General features: G+C 45.0%; 1 protein-coding gene across 5 annotated transcripts in view; it reads left to right on the forward strand.

Annotated features, from left to right (window-relative positions):
* The window catches only part of TRIO (trio Rho guanine nucleotide exchange factor), a 380,384-nt gene that overhangs the window by 189,904 nt on the left and 169,810 nt on the right, over positions 1–20,670 (forward strand). For all 5 annotated transcript variants that reach the window (XM_036848900.1, XM_036848904.1, XM_036848901.1 and 2 more), the window contains exons 9-10: positions 576–806; positions 15,647–15,769. In XM_036848900.1, the coding sequence (XP_036704795.1) occupies positions 576–806; positions 15,647–15,769 (354 nt within the window). The remainder of the gene's footprint in view (positions 1–575; positions 807–15,646; positions 15,770–20,670) is intronic.

Consider the following 20,670-nt stretch of genomic DNA (forward strand, 5'->3'; position numbering starts at 1 on the left):
CTTTTTAATTTTCTTTTTTATTTTGCGAGGTAAAATTGCTATCCAACTGTGTCAGAAAGTGAAAGTACATATTCTTTGCCTGGTGCTAGATTATTGATTTCTTTTTAAGCGAGGTTTCAGATTCAGGATTAAAATTTTGCTCCATTGTGATTGTTGTATTCTTGCTAACATAACTCAAGAAAAGTATTACTTTTAAATTTTAATTTGCAGATATCCCAGCAATGAAATTTTATATCAGCCCATATGTCATTTAAGGCAGAATACCATGTTTATTTATTAAGACTAGCATCTACTACAGTGTTTCATGATGATGAATCTTCTTTTAAGTCCGTGTTTTACCATATTTGGTTTTGTGATGTAATTGAAGTAACTGATAGATTTGTTTTCAATTTTATTTTGTTCTTTATATAACATGCCTTTGAATGAAACTGTGGTTTATGTCTGTGTGTGTGTGAGCATGTGTCTGTGCAAGTGTGCGCACACGCACTGAGGACAGGTTCTGCAGCATGGCCTGGGCAAAGCCTCGGGTCTGGAATAGTTGCTGGTGTATAATCGCTCGTCTGTCCTGCCGGCAGGTGAGCCAGGACGGGAAGTCACTCCTTGACAAGCTCCAGCGGCCCCTGACTCCCGGCAGCTCCGATTCCCTCACGGCCTCCGCCAACTACTCCAAGGCCGTGCACCACGTTCTCGACGTCATCCACGAGGTGCTGCACCACCAGCGGCAGCTCGAGAACATCTGGCAGCACCGCAAGGTCCGGCTCCACCAGAGGCTGCAGCTGTGCGTTTTCCAGCAGGATGTTCAGCAGGTGAGTTTCGTGGAGCCCCTGTCCTCATGGGGGCGACTTGTGCTGAGCTGAGAGCGCAGGTGAGTGTAGCGTCATAGGGGGCCTGTCTGTGCTGATGAAAATAAGCTAGGCCAGGTGGGAGAGAGAAACACACACAGGCACGCACGCACACACCCCTCACACACGTGCACGTCTTCTTTCTTACCGTGAGTGAAAGCGGCGCTTCGAGAATGTGTGTTCAGGCTGCTGCCTGCCACGAGCTAACAGGCCTGGAACACAGGAGATGATGCAGCGCCTAACCCGGAGCCCCTCTGTTTGGTTCTTGAAACAGGTCATCCTTAGTTATGTTTATTTGTGAGAATGATTTCCTCTGGTGCTTATACCGAGGTGCTGGTACAGTTTAAGATTTGTCTGCTCTCCAGTTATTTAATAATAAGCTAATCATGCTTCTCTCCCCATTTGGTGGATAGTACAGTCCGAGGGGCACAGGGGGGCTTAATAAATAGTCATCTGATTAATGAAAAATGGGCTTTTACAGTCATTCATTTCTAAGCAGTTGACATCTTTGTTGTTGTTACAAAAAGAAGAGTAAGCCCAGTCCCGATACCATTTATTTCCTTGTTATGAAATACGGAAGATTGTCCTGCTTCCAGGGTTTTGAGGATTAACGCTGTGAGAGCTTATGAAATATGATATAGATTTAGTAATAAATAAGATAAAAGTTGTGTCTTTGCCCTAAAACAGAGGAGAAAGCAAGGGTGTGGATGAGGTGTCAGTCTGGATGAGGAATTCTGGGAGTGCAGGGAAGCCCGTGGCATCCAGGGGAGTTGGCGTGAAGCCACGGTGAACAGAGCCTATGTCCCCTCCCTGGGTGTCCCAGAGTCCGGGAGCATTGCTTAGACAGGTAGAGGCTCAGACTGCGCTCTGCCGAGTATCACCTGCTGCTGAGCGGGTTGTCTGCCGCATGGACGGAGGCGTGGAAGTCGTGCCGTGTCCTGACGACACGTAGGTCCTCCATATGCACTGATCATCATTCTTCTAGTAATGGGAATCTGGTGAGTTCCAGATCCTTTTAATTGCTGTATAATTTTTAATTTTCACATAGTATGCTTTGATTTTACTGATGGTTTTTGAGTTCTCTGAAGGTTGCACGTACAAAGCGCCACAGGAATAATCATTTTGATACTGTGCACGCATCTTTACGATGTTGTTTTTGTCGAAGAAGGTAATTGCCAGGGAAAGAAGATGGAGGAGTCAAGGTCTAGAAGTTACTCTGAGAACTGAAATTGTGAGGTTGAAAGCACCAATATCAGTTTTTCTTAATTGTCCAAAAACTGTCACAAAGTGTGGAATGTTAATAGCTTAAATGTAATTATTAAAGGATTTCCCCCCCTACCCTCCGTATCCCTTGGATCAGCTGTTCATTACGTGTCCACGGGCCAGCACACTTTCTGGACTTGGGTCTGGAGCAGCAGCTGGGCCCCCCCTTTTCTCCCCCCAGCTCTCACGGCTCCTTGGGGCGCCCAGTCACATAAGAATAAGCCACTGGGCTGCTCACGTCAGAAGAGGAAGCCTTTGGGAGCAAGCTGATGAGAAAATCATCTAGTTTGGTGCCAGGTACTTACTGTGCTTGCATTTGAAAACAGCAAACATTAATTTTTATAGGTAGAAAGGTAATTTTGATAATTATGAGGCCAGTTCTTTAAGCTGTTAATTTTTTTTCTCAAGAGCCAGAACGGGGTTGGATGTCGGCAGGAGAGAGTGTTTTGCAGTCTATGGCCCTATTAGCATTCTGAAGAAATAATAATTGCTGTTTAAGGGAAACACTTTGTCGACTAAATGATCGGGAATGGTTTGGACTCATTATGCAAACGGGAAACTGCTCTGTCAGCTTGTGAAGCCAGGAGCGAAGTTGATAAGATTAAGCAAAGCAAACACTTTGCTTAGGAGGAGTCCTTAGGATGTCAGAACTGAAACTGTGTTTCTGAAACTCAAGAAATTAATCACACACAGGGAAAAATTTTGCCATCTTGAGCATAAAGGAGGAAAGGTAAGCTGAGGATAAGTGAGGAAAAGAAAATAGTACTTTAGAAAGATGTTGTCAGCAGAAGATAAATTTGTAAAGACAAAAACAATCAAACTCCACAGAAACATAATAAGCCAATTAGAGATACCACAAGTGGTTTTTGTTTGGTTGCTTTGGGTCGTGAAAAGGCATCTGTAAATACTGAGGAAAAAGAAAAGCAGCTTACCACAAAAGAGGTAAGGATGATGGCATTCTTGTGAAGACAGCCCTCCAAGAAGAGTGTATGCTTGTCTGTGGAAAAATACTTGAAAGAAAAGATGTGAGACCATTAATAGCGCGTGCCCTTGAGGAAGGGAGGGCTGGGGGGATGGCACGGGGGATTTCATTTTTAAGACGCGTAATTTTGTGGTTAGTGGTTTTTTTCATAACAAGCAAAGGCAATTTCGTAATTTCTGGATGGACAGTGTTTTGGATAGGAGTCAGGCGCTGTGGGGTAGGGGGTGTGAAGCTGCCGTCCCAGAGCACTGAGCACGGGTCCAAATCAAAGGTTGGGGGGCGCGGGTGGTAGGAAGACTTGCTGAAGACTTGCCCAAACACATGTCCTGCCTACTGGATAGCCTTAACCTTGGTCATCGTTAGCTTAAAAGTAAAATTAATACCATTTGTCCTATTTCGTGGTGGTCAAATAATATACCTATTCCCATTGCCTTTTGTTTACTGTTAGAGCAACCCCCAGTGGATGTTTGGTTGAATTAGTGAATGAAGAGTTGTCTTACTGCCAAGCGGTGTTTTCCAGTTTAGGGTATGCTTTAGTTTACTCTAACAGCATAATTTATCACTGCTGCACTCGTTCAAATGAGATGACAGTTTTGGAAGCAGTCCATAGCAGGATGCCATCAAACCCGTTCTCCTGCTCACTGGTGCAGTCTGCCTACCTCTTGGGCTGGTGGGATTTAGCTGCTCCCACATGTTGGGTGAGGTGAATGAGCCCCGGAAATCTGCTTTCCTGAAGCAGGCTGACTACCCCCAAAGAAGCCCCTCAGACAAGGAGACCTTCTCCTAAATAAGCCTCTGGCTCCCCCCATAACCTTTCACCCTCGCAGAGTTGTCTCTTGGAAAAACTCCCTCCAGGTTGGTGTTGGGCCATTAGCTAATATTCTGAAAAAATGGTCAAGCAAATCTAGTCCGCTCTAGATTCTTCTCGTCCACACTTCATTCTTTTTTTTCCAAATATCTCAAATTGAATGCGTGGTATTCCGAGAGGCACAGAGGTGAATATGTTGACGAGCTCAACCTTCCTTTTCTCGAGGGATTACAGCCTAGTGAGAGTGGATGGTGTAATAGCCTCATAAATGAGCCCGTAACATGCTCAGAGTTGGCGTGTGTGTCTTTGGTTGTTGTGAGGTGTCATTTTGCCCAGGCATGAGTTTGAGTCATGCCTGTTGAGGTGCTGCCCACATGAGGGAGTGAATAAAACTAGCCGCCCTCGTCGGTGTGGTCTGCCTGCCTTGCACATGCCACCTGAGGGGACATGTCTGTGCTGTAATGACTTGTGCAGATTTGGGGGTTCCAGGGAGCCTTGCCCGTATCCTCAAACATCGAGGCTGCAGCTTATAAGGAAGATGAAGACTCCTGTAACAGAGGTGCAAGTTACAATTGCCAGGGTGCCAGGAAAGCCCTCCTGGGAGATGCAGGTTTCCGCTGGTCTTTGACGGGTGGCTGGAAAGTCAGGAGGTTGAGGATTGTGCAACAGGGCTTGCGGGGACGGTGGAGACACAACGGGCGGGGCCTGTCCGGAGCAGCAGGTGCCCAGAGTGGACAGCTGGGAGTGTGGAGCCTGAGCTGGTGCAGGTCTGGAAGGACGACCTCCGCGATGAAGGCTTGGGAGTTGTTTCTGTGAGCTTTGGGACACATTGAGGGGACATAGCGAACCTGAGCGCCGTGAATGTTTCCTTCCTCTCTTAGTGCTCTCGGCCAGCCTGTGGTGGAGGGGTTAGTGTTTTCCCCGTTTCACCACATTGAGTTCAAACCCGTAGGCTGTGTGTTTTGACTTGATGCTGCGTGAGTAGATGACGGGATGCACTCGTGTTGGAAAGATTGCTCTGGTTGCAGGGTGACAAGTGCGGCGTGAGAGCGAGATTCCAGGCGAGGAGACAGGCTCAGGCCCCATCGTGGACCAACGTGCAAGTCAGCAGGGAGTCCTGGAGGGCAGAACTTAAGGTCCATGGGGCAGTGGTCTGTGTTTTATTCTCTGGTGTTTCCCAAGCGTCTGGGATAGTAGATGCTCAGTAGTTGCTGAATGAATGAATGAATGAGTAGATGAAGAAATTTAAGGAATTCCTCAATTTTGCTAATTAAAGATTATTTGGAGTTAGTCTCTTTGTTTATTCTGGAATGGGGGAGGGTTGGCCCTACGTTGGAATCAAGTCATCTAACTGGGAGAGCTTCGTGAAGGGACCAGGAGCTTTGATTAAGTTTGGGGAGTTAGGGGTGGCTGAGGAAGGAAGGGGTAATTTCATTGCCTGGGAATTTTGCCAACGTGTGAGATCTTTAAAATACTAAAGATTTTGGCCACTTGAACATAAAGAAGTGGGTTTCAGGTCCACGGAGAAGCTATTTCACAGTTCTGCCTTGGGTCCTAGGCTGCTAGCCATTTGCCAGTAAAAGTCATCCCTCGGTGATGCCTGACCCAGAGGTTCCACCTACACTGGACCTAGCTCTTAAGGGAAGGTTCCGGAACCTCATTTGTCCTGTGCTCATTAATTTAAGTCAGAAGGATGGGGTTTTCTCCTCAGGGTCATTATACAGCCCTCGCTATGTAATGATTTAACGCTCTCTTCTGTTTACATTCCCAGGCTCACAGATCTTACTGTGCCTGCTGATAAGAATGGTTAGAAAATGGCCATCTTTTCTGAGAGTTTCTCAGTTAGAATTAGGGAGTACTGGAGGGCGAGTGTTTGATTAGGGATTGGGAACCTGCTGGGAGCAGAGAGAGGCTAACTGTTGATCTCTCTGGTGGATCTGGAGCCAGCTTTCATTACCTTTTGTCATAGAAACAGAGAAGAGACTCGACTGTCAGCGTAATCGTAGTAACCGCAGCTCGGAAGGAGCCGACAGCTCAATGGTGGGGTTAAAAGGGTGGGAAAAGGGACGCATCTCTTCCCCACAGTGGATGCAATACAGGAATGCAGGGCGCGGGAGCTGGCGCTGTGAGCCAGTGGGACGGGACGTCGAGGACACATTCACTCAGGGGTCGGGATGACCAGGAGCGGGGCAGAGCCAAGAACAGGCCCCAGGCAGCTTGGTCTCCCCGTTGTTGAGCGTCAGCCGGATTGCCAGGGTCCCCTAAGAGGAAAGTGCCCAGGGATTAGCTGGCAGGGAAGACCGCGTGCATGCATGCATGTGTGTATGTGTATTTCTATAGTTCAGTAACTAGACTTAAGGTATACATGACGTCTGGATGTGTTTCCTAGATAACATCTAGACATATTAAGGTTTTTCTTGGACAACTTTGGACTATTTTATACTTATTTCCAAATTAAGAATGAGAAAAATAATTTTTAAAAGTTTAGAATATTGCTAAGGGTGTTAACCCGTGTTGGTAGAGTGATGGTTTGGTTGGGGTGTGATGGGAGTATCCAAGGTGAGACTATATGAATAGTAACCTACTTACCTCCTTTCCTCCCTCCCTCCCTCCCATCCTAAGGTTCTTTGTTTTCCTTAAGAAATTTAATGTATTTATGTAATTAAAACTATGGTAATACCAGGAGAAGTGATTTAAATTTTTTTGGAAGATGGATGGATGGATGGATGGATGGATGGATGGATGGATGGATGGATGGATGTTGTAAAAGTTTAGAAGCCTTCCAGCCTCCTTCTGAGCCCTTCTTCCCTGATTTCGCCCAGGCTCCCTTCCAGCCAAGAAAGTGTGTGTGGAGCACATGCTCCTGGCCTTTCCTGTGCTCTCATGGGAGTTAAGCAGAAGGAGCTCCTGCAACGCAGGGCATTTGGTGTTCTGTATCATATGTTTGCTGTGTGTAACTTGACTGAGGTCTTTTAAATGGCATCTTTTTCCAAGTGAGCATTAGGTTTAGTGTACTTTGAAATGTTCTAGAAACCATTTTTTTAAAAAAAATATATTTCCATATTATGAGTAATTAGAAGATGTGGTATATAATACAATGGAATATTACTCAGCCATTAAAAAGAATGAAATAATGCCATTTGCAGTAACACGGATGGACCTACAGATTATCATACTGAGTGAAGTAAGTTAGACAGAGAAAGAATATCTATTGCTTATATGTGGAATCTGAAAAGAAATGATACAAATGAACTTACAAAACAGAAACAGACTCACAGACTTAGAGAAGGAACTTCTGTTTATGGGGGTGGGGGAGGAGATAGGGACTTTGGGATTGACGTGTACACACTACTACATTTAAAATGGATAACCAACAAGGACCTGCTGTGTAGCATAGGGAACTCTGCTCAATATTATGTACCAACCTAAATGGGAAAAGAATTTGAAAAAGAATAGAGACAGGTATATGTATAACTGAATCACTTTGCTGTACACCTGAAACTGTCAACAACGTCGTTAATCAACTATAGTCCAATATAAAATAAAAAGTTAAAAAAAGAGTAGGGGCTTTCCTGGTGGCGCAGTGGTTAAGAATCCGCCTGCCAATGCAGGGGACAGGGTTTGAGCCCTGGTCCAGGAAGATTCTCACATGCCGCGGAGCAACTAAGCCGCGAGCCACAACTCCTGAAGCCCACACGCCTAGAGCCCGTGCTCCGCAACAAGAGAAGCCACCGCAATGGGAAGCCCGTGCACCTCAACGAAGAGTAGCCCCCGCTCGCCGCAACTAGAGAAAGCCCACGCGCAGCAACGAAGACCCAACGCAGCCAAAAACAAATAAATAAAATAAATTTTAAAAAAAGAGTGATTATATTTTTAGAACAAACTTAATTCTAATTTTGAAATACAGTGATTGAAGAAATGGAGAGTTCTGGGCTCCACTGGAGAGAAGTAAAGAAATGTGTGGGTGGAGATAGTCATTACTGTCAGGCAGCGGTGAATGCTGGACCTAGAACGTTACTCTTTCTTCACTCAGTGCCCAAGAGCCCACAGATGCATGTGGAATTTTGTGTCTGTTTCATTTCACTGTAAATGTTATGCCACGCACTTTACAGAATTTAGAGCCAGAGGCCCTTGTGATCACGTCAGGCCAAGCCCCTCATTTTCCAGGTTAAAAAACCCCAGACTCCAAAAACTCGAGCGTCTTGGCCGAAGCTGCAGGAAGCCTAGTGGGTTTTTAACTGCGTCACTGCTCTTGACCTGGCGAGGATGCTTCACTCTGAGCTAATCAAAGAGTCAAATTGACGTCTTACTTAAGAAGGAATATTTAAGTGGGGCTTCTCAGGCTCCGGGAAGGGGCTTTCATAGAAGCTGCAGTTGCCCATCACTGCAAAGGAAAATAGCTACTGAAGGAGACTTTTTAAATATCTTCACATTTTACTTTCTCACTCACTGTTTGCATTCACCTTAGGAGTGGATGAGGGGAAGTGGAGGCCGCAAGGGAGAGAGGGCGCTGACTCCCAGCCCCCAGCGGTCCCGAGCCCAGCTCTTCCCAGCTCACAGCTTCGTGTTCTTCTCTGAGCAGCTCATGGCGTAGCCTGGCCTCCACTGGAAAGGGAAGAGCGTGACTAGGAGGCCGGCTTCAGGAGTAAAGTACGCTCTGAGCGCTGGGGAAGAAAGTGTCAGGCAGGCTAAGACGGCAGGGGTGTGTGGGTTCCCTCACTTCTGATTCTTAACTTCGTGATGAAGTGTCATTAACAGCGTAATACTGTATGTCCTCCTTGCGGCAGTGGCTGAAACACTGGCCTTTAATAAAAGTTATGTTGTCGAAGAGCAGGCCTCCTTTTTGGTCCCCCATTTGAGTTTAGCAAATTTCAAATGATGTGGCTTAGTTGTTCGGTCATCCTTTGTTATAATCACTAAAATAGCATTGATTTGATCATCAAGAAAGCTCTGATCTAAATGCTTCTGTCAGGAGCACTTATTTAAAAGCAGAACTAGAACCATAGTATGTGTCCATTTCTAGATTGGTATCCTGATGATTTAAATAACAGCCAGCCTGTTGAACAAGGAAGTAACTAAAGTAAGTGAAACTGGGTTAGTTTTGGTTTTATAGGGAATCTAGGGTAGGGCTGGGAGGAAATTCATATTTTGCCACTAGAAAATCTGATTTTATATACCAAAGAACAAATTCAGAATATTTTAGAATTACCTTTGTTTTTCATTGGTTTCATGTAACCGTAGTTTTTGAAACTGAATATAGAATCAGCAGAGTTAATTGTTTCATTTTTGTGTGCTTAAAATGTGACTTAGAGCAGCGGTCCCCAGCCTTTTTGGTACCAGGGACCGGCTTCGTGGAAGACAGTTTTTTTGCACGGACTGGAGTGGGTGGGGATGGTCAGGCGGTAACGCGAGCCATGGGAAGCAGCAGATGAAGCTTCGCTCGCTTGCCCGCCACTCACCTCCTGCTGTGCGGCCTGGGTCTTAACAGGGTTGAGGACCCCTGACTTAGCGGGAACTCTCATTATTGTGACAGAAAACACTGATTCACTAGGCCTTGTCTCTTTAAAACAGTAACTAAAATTGACAGATGTTTGTATGCTTTCCCTGAATACCGTTTGCATCCAAAGTTCCCAGTAAAAATAGATAAGCTTAATGTGCTCTTGGTGGTTTTATGTCAGAGGTCTGGTCTAGCTTTTACAAACAGTAAATCTTAGCGCTGGAACTGTAATGTTAGAAATATTTCAAAGGTTTTCATATAGTATTTACATTTCATAAAGTAACACAATATAATGAGGGGTAGGAGCCTATGTTTGGAGTCTTGAAGTCCTGTGTTTGTTTCTCTTTTTTACTAGGTGTTCTTTCCCGGGCTCTTAACTTTCCGGAGCGTCCAGTTCTTGCTTAATAGAGATAATAATAAAAGTCTACTGTCTTATTTGTAGCCCTTGGGACAAATATGTTTTGGAATTAAGAATCTCTCAGAGTTGAGAAAGAGAACAGTGTGTGTACACTGTGATACACACTCTGGGGAGGTCTGGGCAGCCCCCCGTAATCAAGCACATGGAGATTTCTGCAGCCAGACGTTCAAGAACTCACACCAGAGGGGTCAATAAAGACTATTAGTAGCCTCAGGTCGGGTCTTATCGCCAATGACTTTTTGTGACCAAGTTTTGAAAAAAATTTGGAATTTCAGAGCTGTTTTTAGCTTTTTGTGGATAAGGGGTTATGGACCTGTATTGCCCTCCCAAGCACAGCACAGAATAATCTCTCAATAAATGATGCCAGAGGCAATGACGTGGTGCGTGGTGATGATAGAAGGCTGTTCTAGTAAGTGTTTGAAATAAACACCTCTGCATTTTCAAAGGAGAATGTCATTACATTGGTCTTTATATTGCATGTTGTTGACATATAGGCCCTTGAGAATGTCTCCTCTCTGACAAGGGTTTAGTATCTAGTTGTAAGTTCTTAAATAGTAATTACTTAGAAATATTAATCCACAAAGCATAGCGAGTGTTAGGTAGTAGGGGCTTATGGCAGAAGATTAGTTTAGAGATAGATAGATTGCACAGGATGGCCAGAACCGGCCACAAGAGTGAGGGTAGAAAAGGCAACAGTGGCCAGTTCCCGAGGCGTGTGATCCAGGCATGGTGGTGTTTGCCGGTTCACCTCCCCCCATTTTGCTGTCTGTTATAATAGTGTCACTTCATCAGAGGTCATTTACCCAATAGCCTGAACTGTTCTGAAGCAAAGCAGCTCTTTCCTTCCTCAGTTTGCCACCTGTGTGCCAGCTGTGCCGACTTGAAGAGGCAGTGGAGACTAGAGGTTAAGAGAATGGACCCTGCTTCCTGGGTCCAGGTCCACAGCCTGGCTCTTCCACTTGGTAGCCGTTGGTCCTGTGTCTTCACGTGTGAAACAGAGTCACGACGTGCCCGCATCCAGCTCTCCGTGAGGACTGGTGGTGTAGTGTACGTCAGGGCCGGCTTCAGTAGCAGGTGCTCAGACAGCAGTGCAATTATTCGTTAAGAGATGGGCATCATCATACTGCCATCGTCACGCTCAATCTCATAATTACATTACAAACAGGGAGCTAAACAATCTGTGAGATTGTCTGCACAGCTGACATCTTGACTTAGATGCTGAGACGAGTTATCTGTGTTTTAAGTCTTGGTGGCTCACTTTGGAGCGACCTTGGCCTTGGGGCTATCGTGGTGCCTGTTACAGGACACTGGTGCACAGAGGACCGAGCTTGCCCCACATTCCCCGAACAGGGAGGGGGCGCTGTCGGCCTCCCAGCCTTGTTCTTCTGCCTGTGAACCGGGTGCCCGTGGGAAGGACCGGCTTCTGCCCTTTTTCCTCGAGCCGGCTGCAGAGAGCAAGTTGTTCCTCCGGTGAAGGTCACAAGGCAGGGAGAGGGCAGCTGCCACCACGGCTGAGTCAGGGAGGGGCCAGCTGAGTCAGGGAGGGGCCGGCTGAGTCAGGGAGGGGCCGGCTGAGTCAGGGAGGGGCCGGCTGGACTAGCTTGATGGAGCTCCTCACTGGCAAATATTTTTATGTTTTAAATGGAAAGGTTCCACAAGCTTGTCTTTCAAATGCTCCTTGGGCAGGTACATTCATTCAGGATTCCCTGGCAATCTGGGAAACATTCTCAGACTTAATGAGAAGCAAAAGCCTCGTGGGGAAGTTTGGTTTTGAATATGAGCTGGATTTCATAATTGTCTGCGACTGTTTTTAAAAAGTGCTTGGAATTTATACAGTCTTCTTTGAATTACTGTCATGTTTGTTGGAAATATAATTTCACTAGGTATTTACAATTCTGTGAAAAGGAGCCACTAATAAAAGAAAAATTGTAACCCATTTGTAACCCTGAGTGGTTGGTTCATAATAGCTTTTATTTCCAACTTACGCTTTCTGAAGCAACTTTTCTTGGGCTTGAAAAAACAAATTCTTATTTTTTTTAAAAAGACTATATTTTGCTCCCTCCAGCTCTTTATACCAAATAGTGTTTGTCTTTTACTTTTTGAAATTGTGCCCTTACTTCAAGTCTGTATTGAGTCGTCAGTACTCATCAGGTTTGCTGTTTACCAAACGTCGATTTTTCTTTTTACACTCTGTTGAGGAATATACAGCAGATACTGTAGCTGTAGTTTAAAAAAAGAGTCTCCTGGTCTTTCATGCAGATCTGATAGGCAAGTGGACGGTGGCATAGGTGTTACTTATGTACCTCTCAACTCTTTTCAAGCTTAGTATAGTGGATCCTGCCTGGTGCTGGTCTCATACCCGAAGGCACATTCCAGTAACTGTATCCAGTCTTTGAGGTTGAGACATCTTGAAATTGTCATTGGGCATTTCTTCAGGAGTGAGACAGGACCTGTGTTCTGTAATGTGTACTAGGAGACTGTCATATAAACAGCAGCTTGATATCAGGTGGTGAATGTGGTATTACCTACTAATGGTGATACTGAAGGTCTCTCTCTTTTTAATCTCAAGAAAGAAAAATAATGTACTAAGTGCACTGGTTAAAAAGCAATGGAATATTCATAGCCTGTGCTTCCAAAGAGCTTGACATTAGATGGAAGCTGTCTCTGGTGACAGTTTGTGGGTGGGGATGGCTTGTGTGCTGTATACCTGCCACGCCAGGATATTAAGGTGCTTGACAACTCACAGGCCCCCATTATTATCCCCACTGAGCAGGCGGGAAGCTGCGGCTCAGAAAGGCTACCCCGTGTCTGTGGGGCAGGGGGCTAGAAACGAAGGGTAAAGAGGGAGCTTTCAGAAGCACTGGGAGGTGGACAGACAGAATACAAATGGATCCAGTAGGAATCACTTGGATAGTGTGACCCCGGGTGACTGGCAGAGCGTGGTGTTGACAGGGGGGTTCAGGAATGAACTATGGTAATAAGGTAAGCGTGTACCTTTAGCCTGAGCAGCCGCTGCGAGGCTTGACCTCTGTACCCCACCCTGTCCTCCCACATGCGTGTGTGTGCGTACACACACACACACACCCCTGCTCCTTCTACAAGGCTCTTTACAGAGGACCACCAGGGATTTATTCAGGTTCGTGAGCCATTTTATTTACACGCACTACTAACTGTGCTAAGCCCTATGCAGAAAGGACCCTCAATCAGACCAGAAGGTCACTGGTGTGGAGCGGAAGAGAACAAGTCCGGTTGTCCCTGGACAGGCCTTTAGCTGCTGCCTCTTTTTATCTAGATGTCTGTCAGCACAACTGATCTCTCAGTGGCGGAGGTAACAAAGGGCAAGGGATCACTTTTGTAGCCATGAACCTCAAATTAACGCCCCTTGTATTTATTTACTTTAAGTGAAATATAGTTGACATGCAGTGTTAGGTTGGTGTCAGGTGTACTCTGTAGTGACTTGGCATTTGCGTACATTGTCAAACAATCACCGGATAAATTTAGTGCCCACCTGTCCGCACACAGTTATTGCGGTATTATCCACTGTCTTCCCCAAGCTGTGCATTGCATTCCCCACCCTAAGGCCCCCTTAATTTTGCAGTTAGTGGAGGGCTGTGACTGGTCCCCTTCCAGGTTGCCCTCTAGACCACTGTCCTAGCTGTGCGGCTCCAGGCAGGTCTTTAGTCCAAGATCGTTTTGATCTGCATCCTTAGTTACCATGGTTACTAATTGCAGAATCCGAGGTGGCCTTCAGTACTTTGCAACACATGAACAGATGTCTTCAGATATTTAAATATCTTTTAGCGAAAGTTTCTGGCTAAAGACGTCACTGACTTAGTTTTTTGCTGGTTATCCCCTCTCCATCAGAAAGAGACAAATGTGTATTTGATGTAGTCTTAAATATGTTGTTTGATTATGTCGGCACTTTGTAACTTCTCAAGTACAGTAGCCAGTGAACTACTCAGCCCCAGCTGTGACTTAAAACCGTTGGGTTGCCCGGCTTTACTTTTACTCTTTTTCTTTAGTGTGGTGGATTTCAACTAGCAAGAACTTTTATGTATTTAAATTCATGGAATGTTTAGCTTTCACAGCAGCTTAGTTTATAGAATAAATTATCCTCGAAGACCAGGACCGAGGCATTTAACTGTTTTGTTTTCTTGGGTTTTACTTACACGTTTCAAGTCTTTTAGAAGAGACAGAAAAACATGAACTCTGTAGTTAAACTTGAATTGTCTGAGTTGTGAAGCTTTGAGCCTTATAAAAATGTTCAGTTAAATTGCTCCTCTGTGACTTGATGACCACTGTCTCACACAAAACCTAGGCAGTTTTGTTGGCTCAGTCATGCATAAACTGAGGTGAGATTTAATCATTATTGCATGTAATATTTATATATGGACAGACTTGCACTATTAAAGTAAGAGGTGATTAAAATCATGGTGGGAAAGCTGACAGAAGATGTAATTCTCAACGTGTTAGATTACTGTCCAGTTGCTCCCAGTTTTTTTTTTTTTTTTTAAACATCTTTATTGAAGTAAAATTGCCTTACAATGGTGTGTTAGCTTCTGCTTTATAACAAAGTTAATCAGTTATACATATACAATATGTTCCCATATCTCTTCCCTCTTGCATCTCCCTCCCTCCCACCCTCCCCATCCCACCCCTCTAGGTGGTCACAAAGCACTGAGCTGATCTCCCTGTGCTATGCGGCTGCTTCCCACTAGCTATCTATTTTACATTTGGTAGTGTATATATGTCCATGACACTCTCTCACCCTGTCACATCTCACCCCACCCCCTCCCCATATCCTCAAGTCCATTCTCTAGTAGGTCTGTGTCTTTATTATTCCCGTCTTGCCACTAGGTTCTTCATGGCCTTTTTTTTTTTTCCTTAGATTCCGTATATATGTGTTAGCATACTGTATTTGTTTTTCTCTTTCTGACTTACTTCACTCTGTATGACAGACTCTAACTCCATCCACCTCATTACAAATACCTCCATTTCATTTCTTTTTATGGCTGAGTAATATTCCATTGTATATATGTGCCACATCTTCTTTATCCATTCATCTGTCGATGGACATTTAGGTTGCTTCCATGTCCTGGCTATTGTAAATAGAGCTGCAATGAACATTTTGGTACATGACTCTTTTTGAACTATGGTTTTCTCAGGGTATATGCCCAGTAGTGGGATTGCTGGATCGTATGGTAGTTCTATTTGTAGTTTTTTAAGGAACCTCCATACTGTTCTCCATAGTGGCTGTATCAATTTACGTTCCCACCAACAGTGCAAGAGAGTTCCCTTTCCTCCACACCCTCTCCAGCATTTATTGTTTCTAGATTTTTTGATGATGGCCATTCTGACCGGTGTGAGATGATATCTCATTGTAGTTTTGATTTGCATTTCTCTAATGATTAATGATGTTGAGCATTCTTTCATGTGTCTGTAGGCCATCTGTATATCTTCTTTGGAGAAATGTCTATTTAGGTCTTCTGCCCATTTTTGGATTGGGTTGTTCGTTTTTTTGTTATTGAGCTGCATGAGCTGCTTGTAAATCTTGGAGATTAATCCTTTGTCAGTTGCTTCATTTGCAAATATTTTCTCCCATTCTGATGGTTGTCTTTTGGTCTTGTTTATGGTTTCCTTTGCTGTGCAAAAGCTTTTTTTAAGTTTCATTAGGTCCCATTTGTTTATTTCTGTTCTTATGCTCCCAGTTTTTTTTCTCCTTTGTTTCTTGTTTCTTATAGAATTCAGATAAGAGACTGTATCGTTAATGGAGAGCCCTAAAACTGATGGAGGCAGGCATGGTTTTTATGGCATATATATCTGTATTTCATTGTAGGTGCTGGACTGGATTGAGAACCATGGAGAAGCATTTCTGAGCAAACATACAGGTGTGGGGAAATCTCTCCATCGGGCCAGAGCTTTGCAGAAACGTCATGAAGATTTTGAAGAAGTAGCACAGGTAAAACAATGGTTTTTACTATTTTCTTCCATAAATACCTAAGTGGTTGGTTTTGAATTACAGTTTTAACCCCATCTCTGTTGAGTTAGCTTTAATGAGGTACGTTTGAAGGTGATTCAGAGATAATGCTCAGATTTCAGATGAAGCTGTCATTGCCTGGGCAGAAAGATGATTTAGACAGTTGACCCTTTTGTAAATGTGAAGTTCTTGAAACAGAAAAATGTCTTGGATATTTTTGCCATATTTTTTGTACAAGTGTCTGTTGACTAGTTTGTAAAATTCCATTTCATAATCAGAGAATAACAGTCCTTGAATTTCTGTAATGATGGGCCAGCATTTCTTTTCCCTTTTCTATTTCTTTTAAAGTCATGTGCTTCAGAAACAGGAGGCAGGGGTGTGGTATGTTAAGAGCATGAGATTTGTGGAGTTGGATTGTTGGCTGTAATGCTCACCAGCTGTGTGGCTTTGGAAAAGTCTCTTAACCTTTCTGAGGTTAACTTTTTTACCTGTAAAGTAGGCACAGTGAGCGCTGCTGGAGAGGAAGTAAGGTGTGTATGACAGTGTCATGTATGGCATCTCGCCCAGGTCTTTCCCACATTGGTAAATGTGCCTTTCATTTTGTTTTGTGTTTTGAAAGAAAGAGGAGTGAAGGAGGGAGAGATTACCATGCCATGATATATATGTGGAAGCTGTAGGAGCTAGGGTAAAAGTTGTTTTAAAAAGAAATTGTAGGATGAATCCAAACTGAGACACATTATAGTAAAACGGAGGAACACCAAAGGCAGAGTCTCAACAACAAGAAGAGAGAAATAACAAAATCACAACCGTGAGAATGACTCTTAGCTGCCTTCTCACCAGTAACTGCAGATTCTGGAAGACAGTGGGATGGAGTCCTAAGGGAAAGGAACTCTGAACCCGGAATTCCACACCCAGTGGAGCTATCATTGAACAGTGAGAATAAAATGTAGACCAAGACCAAGAGAGTTTACCATTCACTTACTTACAGGAGAACTGAAGTGTGTAGTTTAGTCAGAATAATGGAAGCACCCACTGTAATTTAAACTCCACGAGTGCAGGGATTTTGTGTTGTTCACTTCTCTGTCACTAGCGCCTAGAACAAGGCTGGCGTGGTGCAGCTAAGCTTCAGCAGTATTTGTTGAATGAGTTAATTTAATGAATAAAAAGGAAATATGAGAAGGAAGGCTTGAGGTCAATAATGAGCACAGAAATTGGTAAATATGTTTGTAAATCAAAGGATTGACCATTTAGACACAAGACAGTAGAATTGGGGGGTAGTTAAAAACAAGACGGAGCAAAGCCCCGGAGCACTTGAACACAGAAGGTGGAGAGGTGTCCTGAGGGGATGGCAGGAGGTGTTGCTTATCTTAGATTTGTAAAGACAGGGGTGTGTGTGAGCGTTTTTGAATGACTACTAAATGCAGGGATAGAAAGCACCGCTTCCCATAAGTATAAAGAGAAAAGAAATACAGAAAACCAGATAAGTAAAAACTCAGGAAAATGGGTCTAGTGGAAGCAAAAGAAAGGAGAACAACAAAAATCATGTCGGAAATCACAAAATAAGATGTAGCAATTTGTCCCCAAATAGCAGTAATTACAGTAAATGCAAAATAGATTATACTAGTTAAAAGAAAGATTCTCTGATTGAATAGTTTTTAAAAAATCATACTGTGGGGCTTCCCTGGTGGCGCAGTGGTTGAGAATCTGCCTGCCAATGCAGGGGACACGGGTTCGATCCCTGATCTGGGAAGGTCCCACATGCCGCGGAGCAACTAGGCCCGTGAGCCACAACTACTGAGCCTGCACGTCTGGAGCCTGTGCTCCGCAACAAGAGAGGCCGCGATAGTGAGAGGCCCGCGCACCGCGATGAAGAGTGGCCCCCGCTTCCCGCAACTGGAGCAGGCCCTTGCACAGAAACGAAGACTCAACACAGCCAAGAATAAAAATATTAAAAATAATAATAATAATAATAATACTGTGTATTGTTTTCAAAGGGCAAACCTAAAACATAAATACCCAGGAATTTTGAAAGTATGTAAAGTGTTAGAAGAAGATCCACCAGGCAAATAATAAGCAAATGAAAACTGGTATAGGAATATTGGTATTAAGCAAATAGACTTGAAAGCATAAAAACATTATTAGAAATAAAGAGAGCCTTCAATTATAAAAGGAAGAGTATCAATATACATCTAATGATTTAGTCTCAAAATCTATAACACCAAAATAAGCAGGAGTGGGTGTGTCCATGGGTTTCACATGACAGAGGGTTCAGTTGTACCCTGGAAACTGATGTGAGATAGAGTCATGGGATAAGAAAGCAAACTGCACTTCAGTCCTGTTCAGGGAAAATGCCTTTAAAAAGTTACCTCCTTTACACTGTAAAAGTCTCTGTATGTAAAGTAAAAGTGACAACCCAGCCTTCTGCATTCTTGATCTTAGAAGCGGGATGGAAGAGGCTCTGTGTTCAGCGGCCTTGCCGCACCGGAATGGGTCTCTGGATTTTTCTTTTCTGCATTACGTGTGATGTCCCTACTTTAGGTTGCTGGAAAATATTTTGCCTTCCTCTCGTAGCAGAAGAAATGTGGGAAATGTGTTCCATCTCCCCTTGATTTTTCCATAAGATAAGCTACTGCTGTAGCCATGTGGTTTGAGGATGGATGTGAGATTTGGATCCTCTGAGCAAAGACTTCAGGCACCAATGAATCTAAGAGGCGGGACTGCAAACAACCAAACCCAGAGGAGACTCCTGCCCCGAGTAGCAAGTTCACCCGTGACCGTGGGCTCGACCGCCCCGGCCCCCGCCTCGCACCTTCCCGAGCGTGTTCCAGTGTGAAGGTTCTGGCCTGCCGAGTGTCCTTCTGTGGGTCCAGCACCTGTTGACCCCTCCCTCTAATTCCTGTGGTGCCTTCTGTGGCGACCCTCGCCCTATCTTTTCATGGTAATCTTCTTCAGATCTAAGATGACAATCAAAGCCGTCAACACAGGGGCTCGGGGCAGCAAGAGGGAGACACTTTCTTTGTAGGACACGTTTGCGTCTTGAGGTTTCTAGGGTGAGCCCCAGAGCGGAGGGAGGACTGCCTTTGCCCCTGGTTCAGAGAAAGGCAGGGGCCTGTCAGCTCCCGCTGTTCCCCAGCCGAGTCTCGCTGCTTTCTTATCATCTTTGGCACATTGACCCTGGGACTCTAAGGGGTACCTGGCCCTCTTTTCCTTAAATTGAAAGTCCTTAAGCCCGAGTCTGAACTGTGCATGAAAAAACAAAAACCTTAAATGTAGACACGTTTTGCTCACTTTGCAAACATCTGCACCCAGTTTCCCTCCCTCTGGTCTTCATACAATCACCAGTCGTGTGCCAGGGGTTCATTCTGCCAGGACCTGGGGAGCCACGCACAGACACCCAGCCTCCCCTCTCTGCGGGCCTCCCTCCTTTGCAAACCCACCGGGGGGCAGGCTCTGAGCGCTCCGCCCTGGACCTGGCCCTGTGCTCATTTCCACCCCCTGCCGGGACCTGGCCCCTCACTTCTGGCCTCTTGGCCCAGCATCTCCAGCTTCTCCTTCTCTTAGTTCTTTTCCTTCTGGCATGAAATGTTTATAGGCCCTCCCGTCTCTTGGAGAATGTCGCTTGATGCTGGTGCATGTTTTAGATACCGCTGGTTCAGAGGGAGTGCTGTGCACTTTACCTCCGCATCGCCCCTGGCGCCGGCCGTCCGGTGTCTGCGTCTCTGGCTGATAAAACTGTAGGCAGGAGGCACACAGGGACGTGCCGTTGCCCAGAGTGGGCATTCAACAGTCTGTCGTGGTTGGCTGTGAAGGGGACCAGCCCCTCATGTATGATGAATCCCCTCCACTTGCCTTAGGGCGAAAGTCTCTGATCTTTTCTGTCCACAGACACGTGTCCACCTCAGTGTGTGTTGTGTGACAGGTCCCGAGTGATCCCTGATGGGCTCTGGAGTCCGGTGCTCGCCGCCCGTGTACCTGCAGATACTGCGCATCACAGATCCGCTTCAGGCTGGTTCTGAAAGGAACGTGCCCTGCCTTAGAGTACACCGGGGGGCCACCCTGGACCCCTCTACGATAAGAACAGATTAAACGTAGTAAGCTGGGAGGGGGCTGTAGACCTGAAGAAATAGAGTGGGCTTCTCTCTCTAGGCCCCCCAGCTTGTTTAATAAAGATTCTTTGAGGGGCCTAAGAGGGAGGAGGGTAGCATTTTAAGCCAGGAGCGGTCTGGCCTGTGAAGTGGCTCCGCAAGGAGCCGCGCTTTATTAAGACTACGTGCAGCAGATCTGGGCTGGACAGACAGTGGCCTGGGTATCGAGCCAAATCACGCTCTGTGTTTGTAGCTTCATTCATGGAACGCTGTCTGCCTCTTCCCAGAGAAGACGATGACATCAGTCTTGCTCTGGTGCAGGGGGCGAGGCCACTGGAGGGAATGCCTTCCCCACCTTTCCTTCTCCACCCTCCTGTCTTCGATTGCTTTCTGTCAAAACAAAGTATAATACCAGTCCTATGGCAGAGGGAGATCTACGGTCATGCTTTAGATGTATGTATTTTTTGGACAGAATGGCCTTTGGAGGCACCTTAAAAATAGGAACAGAGGCATCTTTAGTGCTTAATAAAGAGCCTTTTCTCATTTTCTGAAACATACTCACAAAGGTAAAACACATTTTGGGTTTAGGGAAAAGAAATTTCTTTTTCATGGTTAAGTTTAAGGTGAGTTAGTGTGTGTCTTGGGGTTGTGTTTTGAAGGGTCCTTTGTAAAATGAATTCTAAATTGTCTCGACAATCTTTAGTTTCAAGATATTGAATTAGCAGTTTATTTAATGAATTATTCTTAAAGTCAGCTTCTTCAAAACATGACATGGTAAAGTAACATGACAGATTCAGG

This window comes from Balaenoptera musculus, chromosome 3 (assembly GCF_009873245.2).
Source record: "Balaenoptera musculus isolate JJ_BM4_2016_0621 chromosome 3, mBalMus1.pri.v3, whole genome shotgun sequence".
NCBI lineage: Eukaryota > Metazoa > Chordata > Mammalia > Artiodactyla > Balaenopteridae > Balaenoptera > Balaenoptera musculus.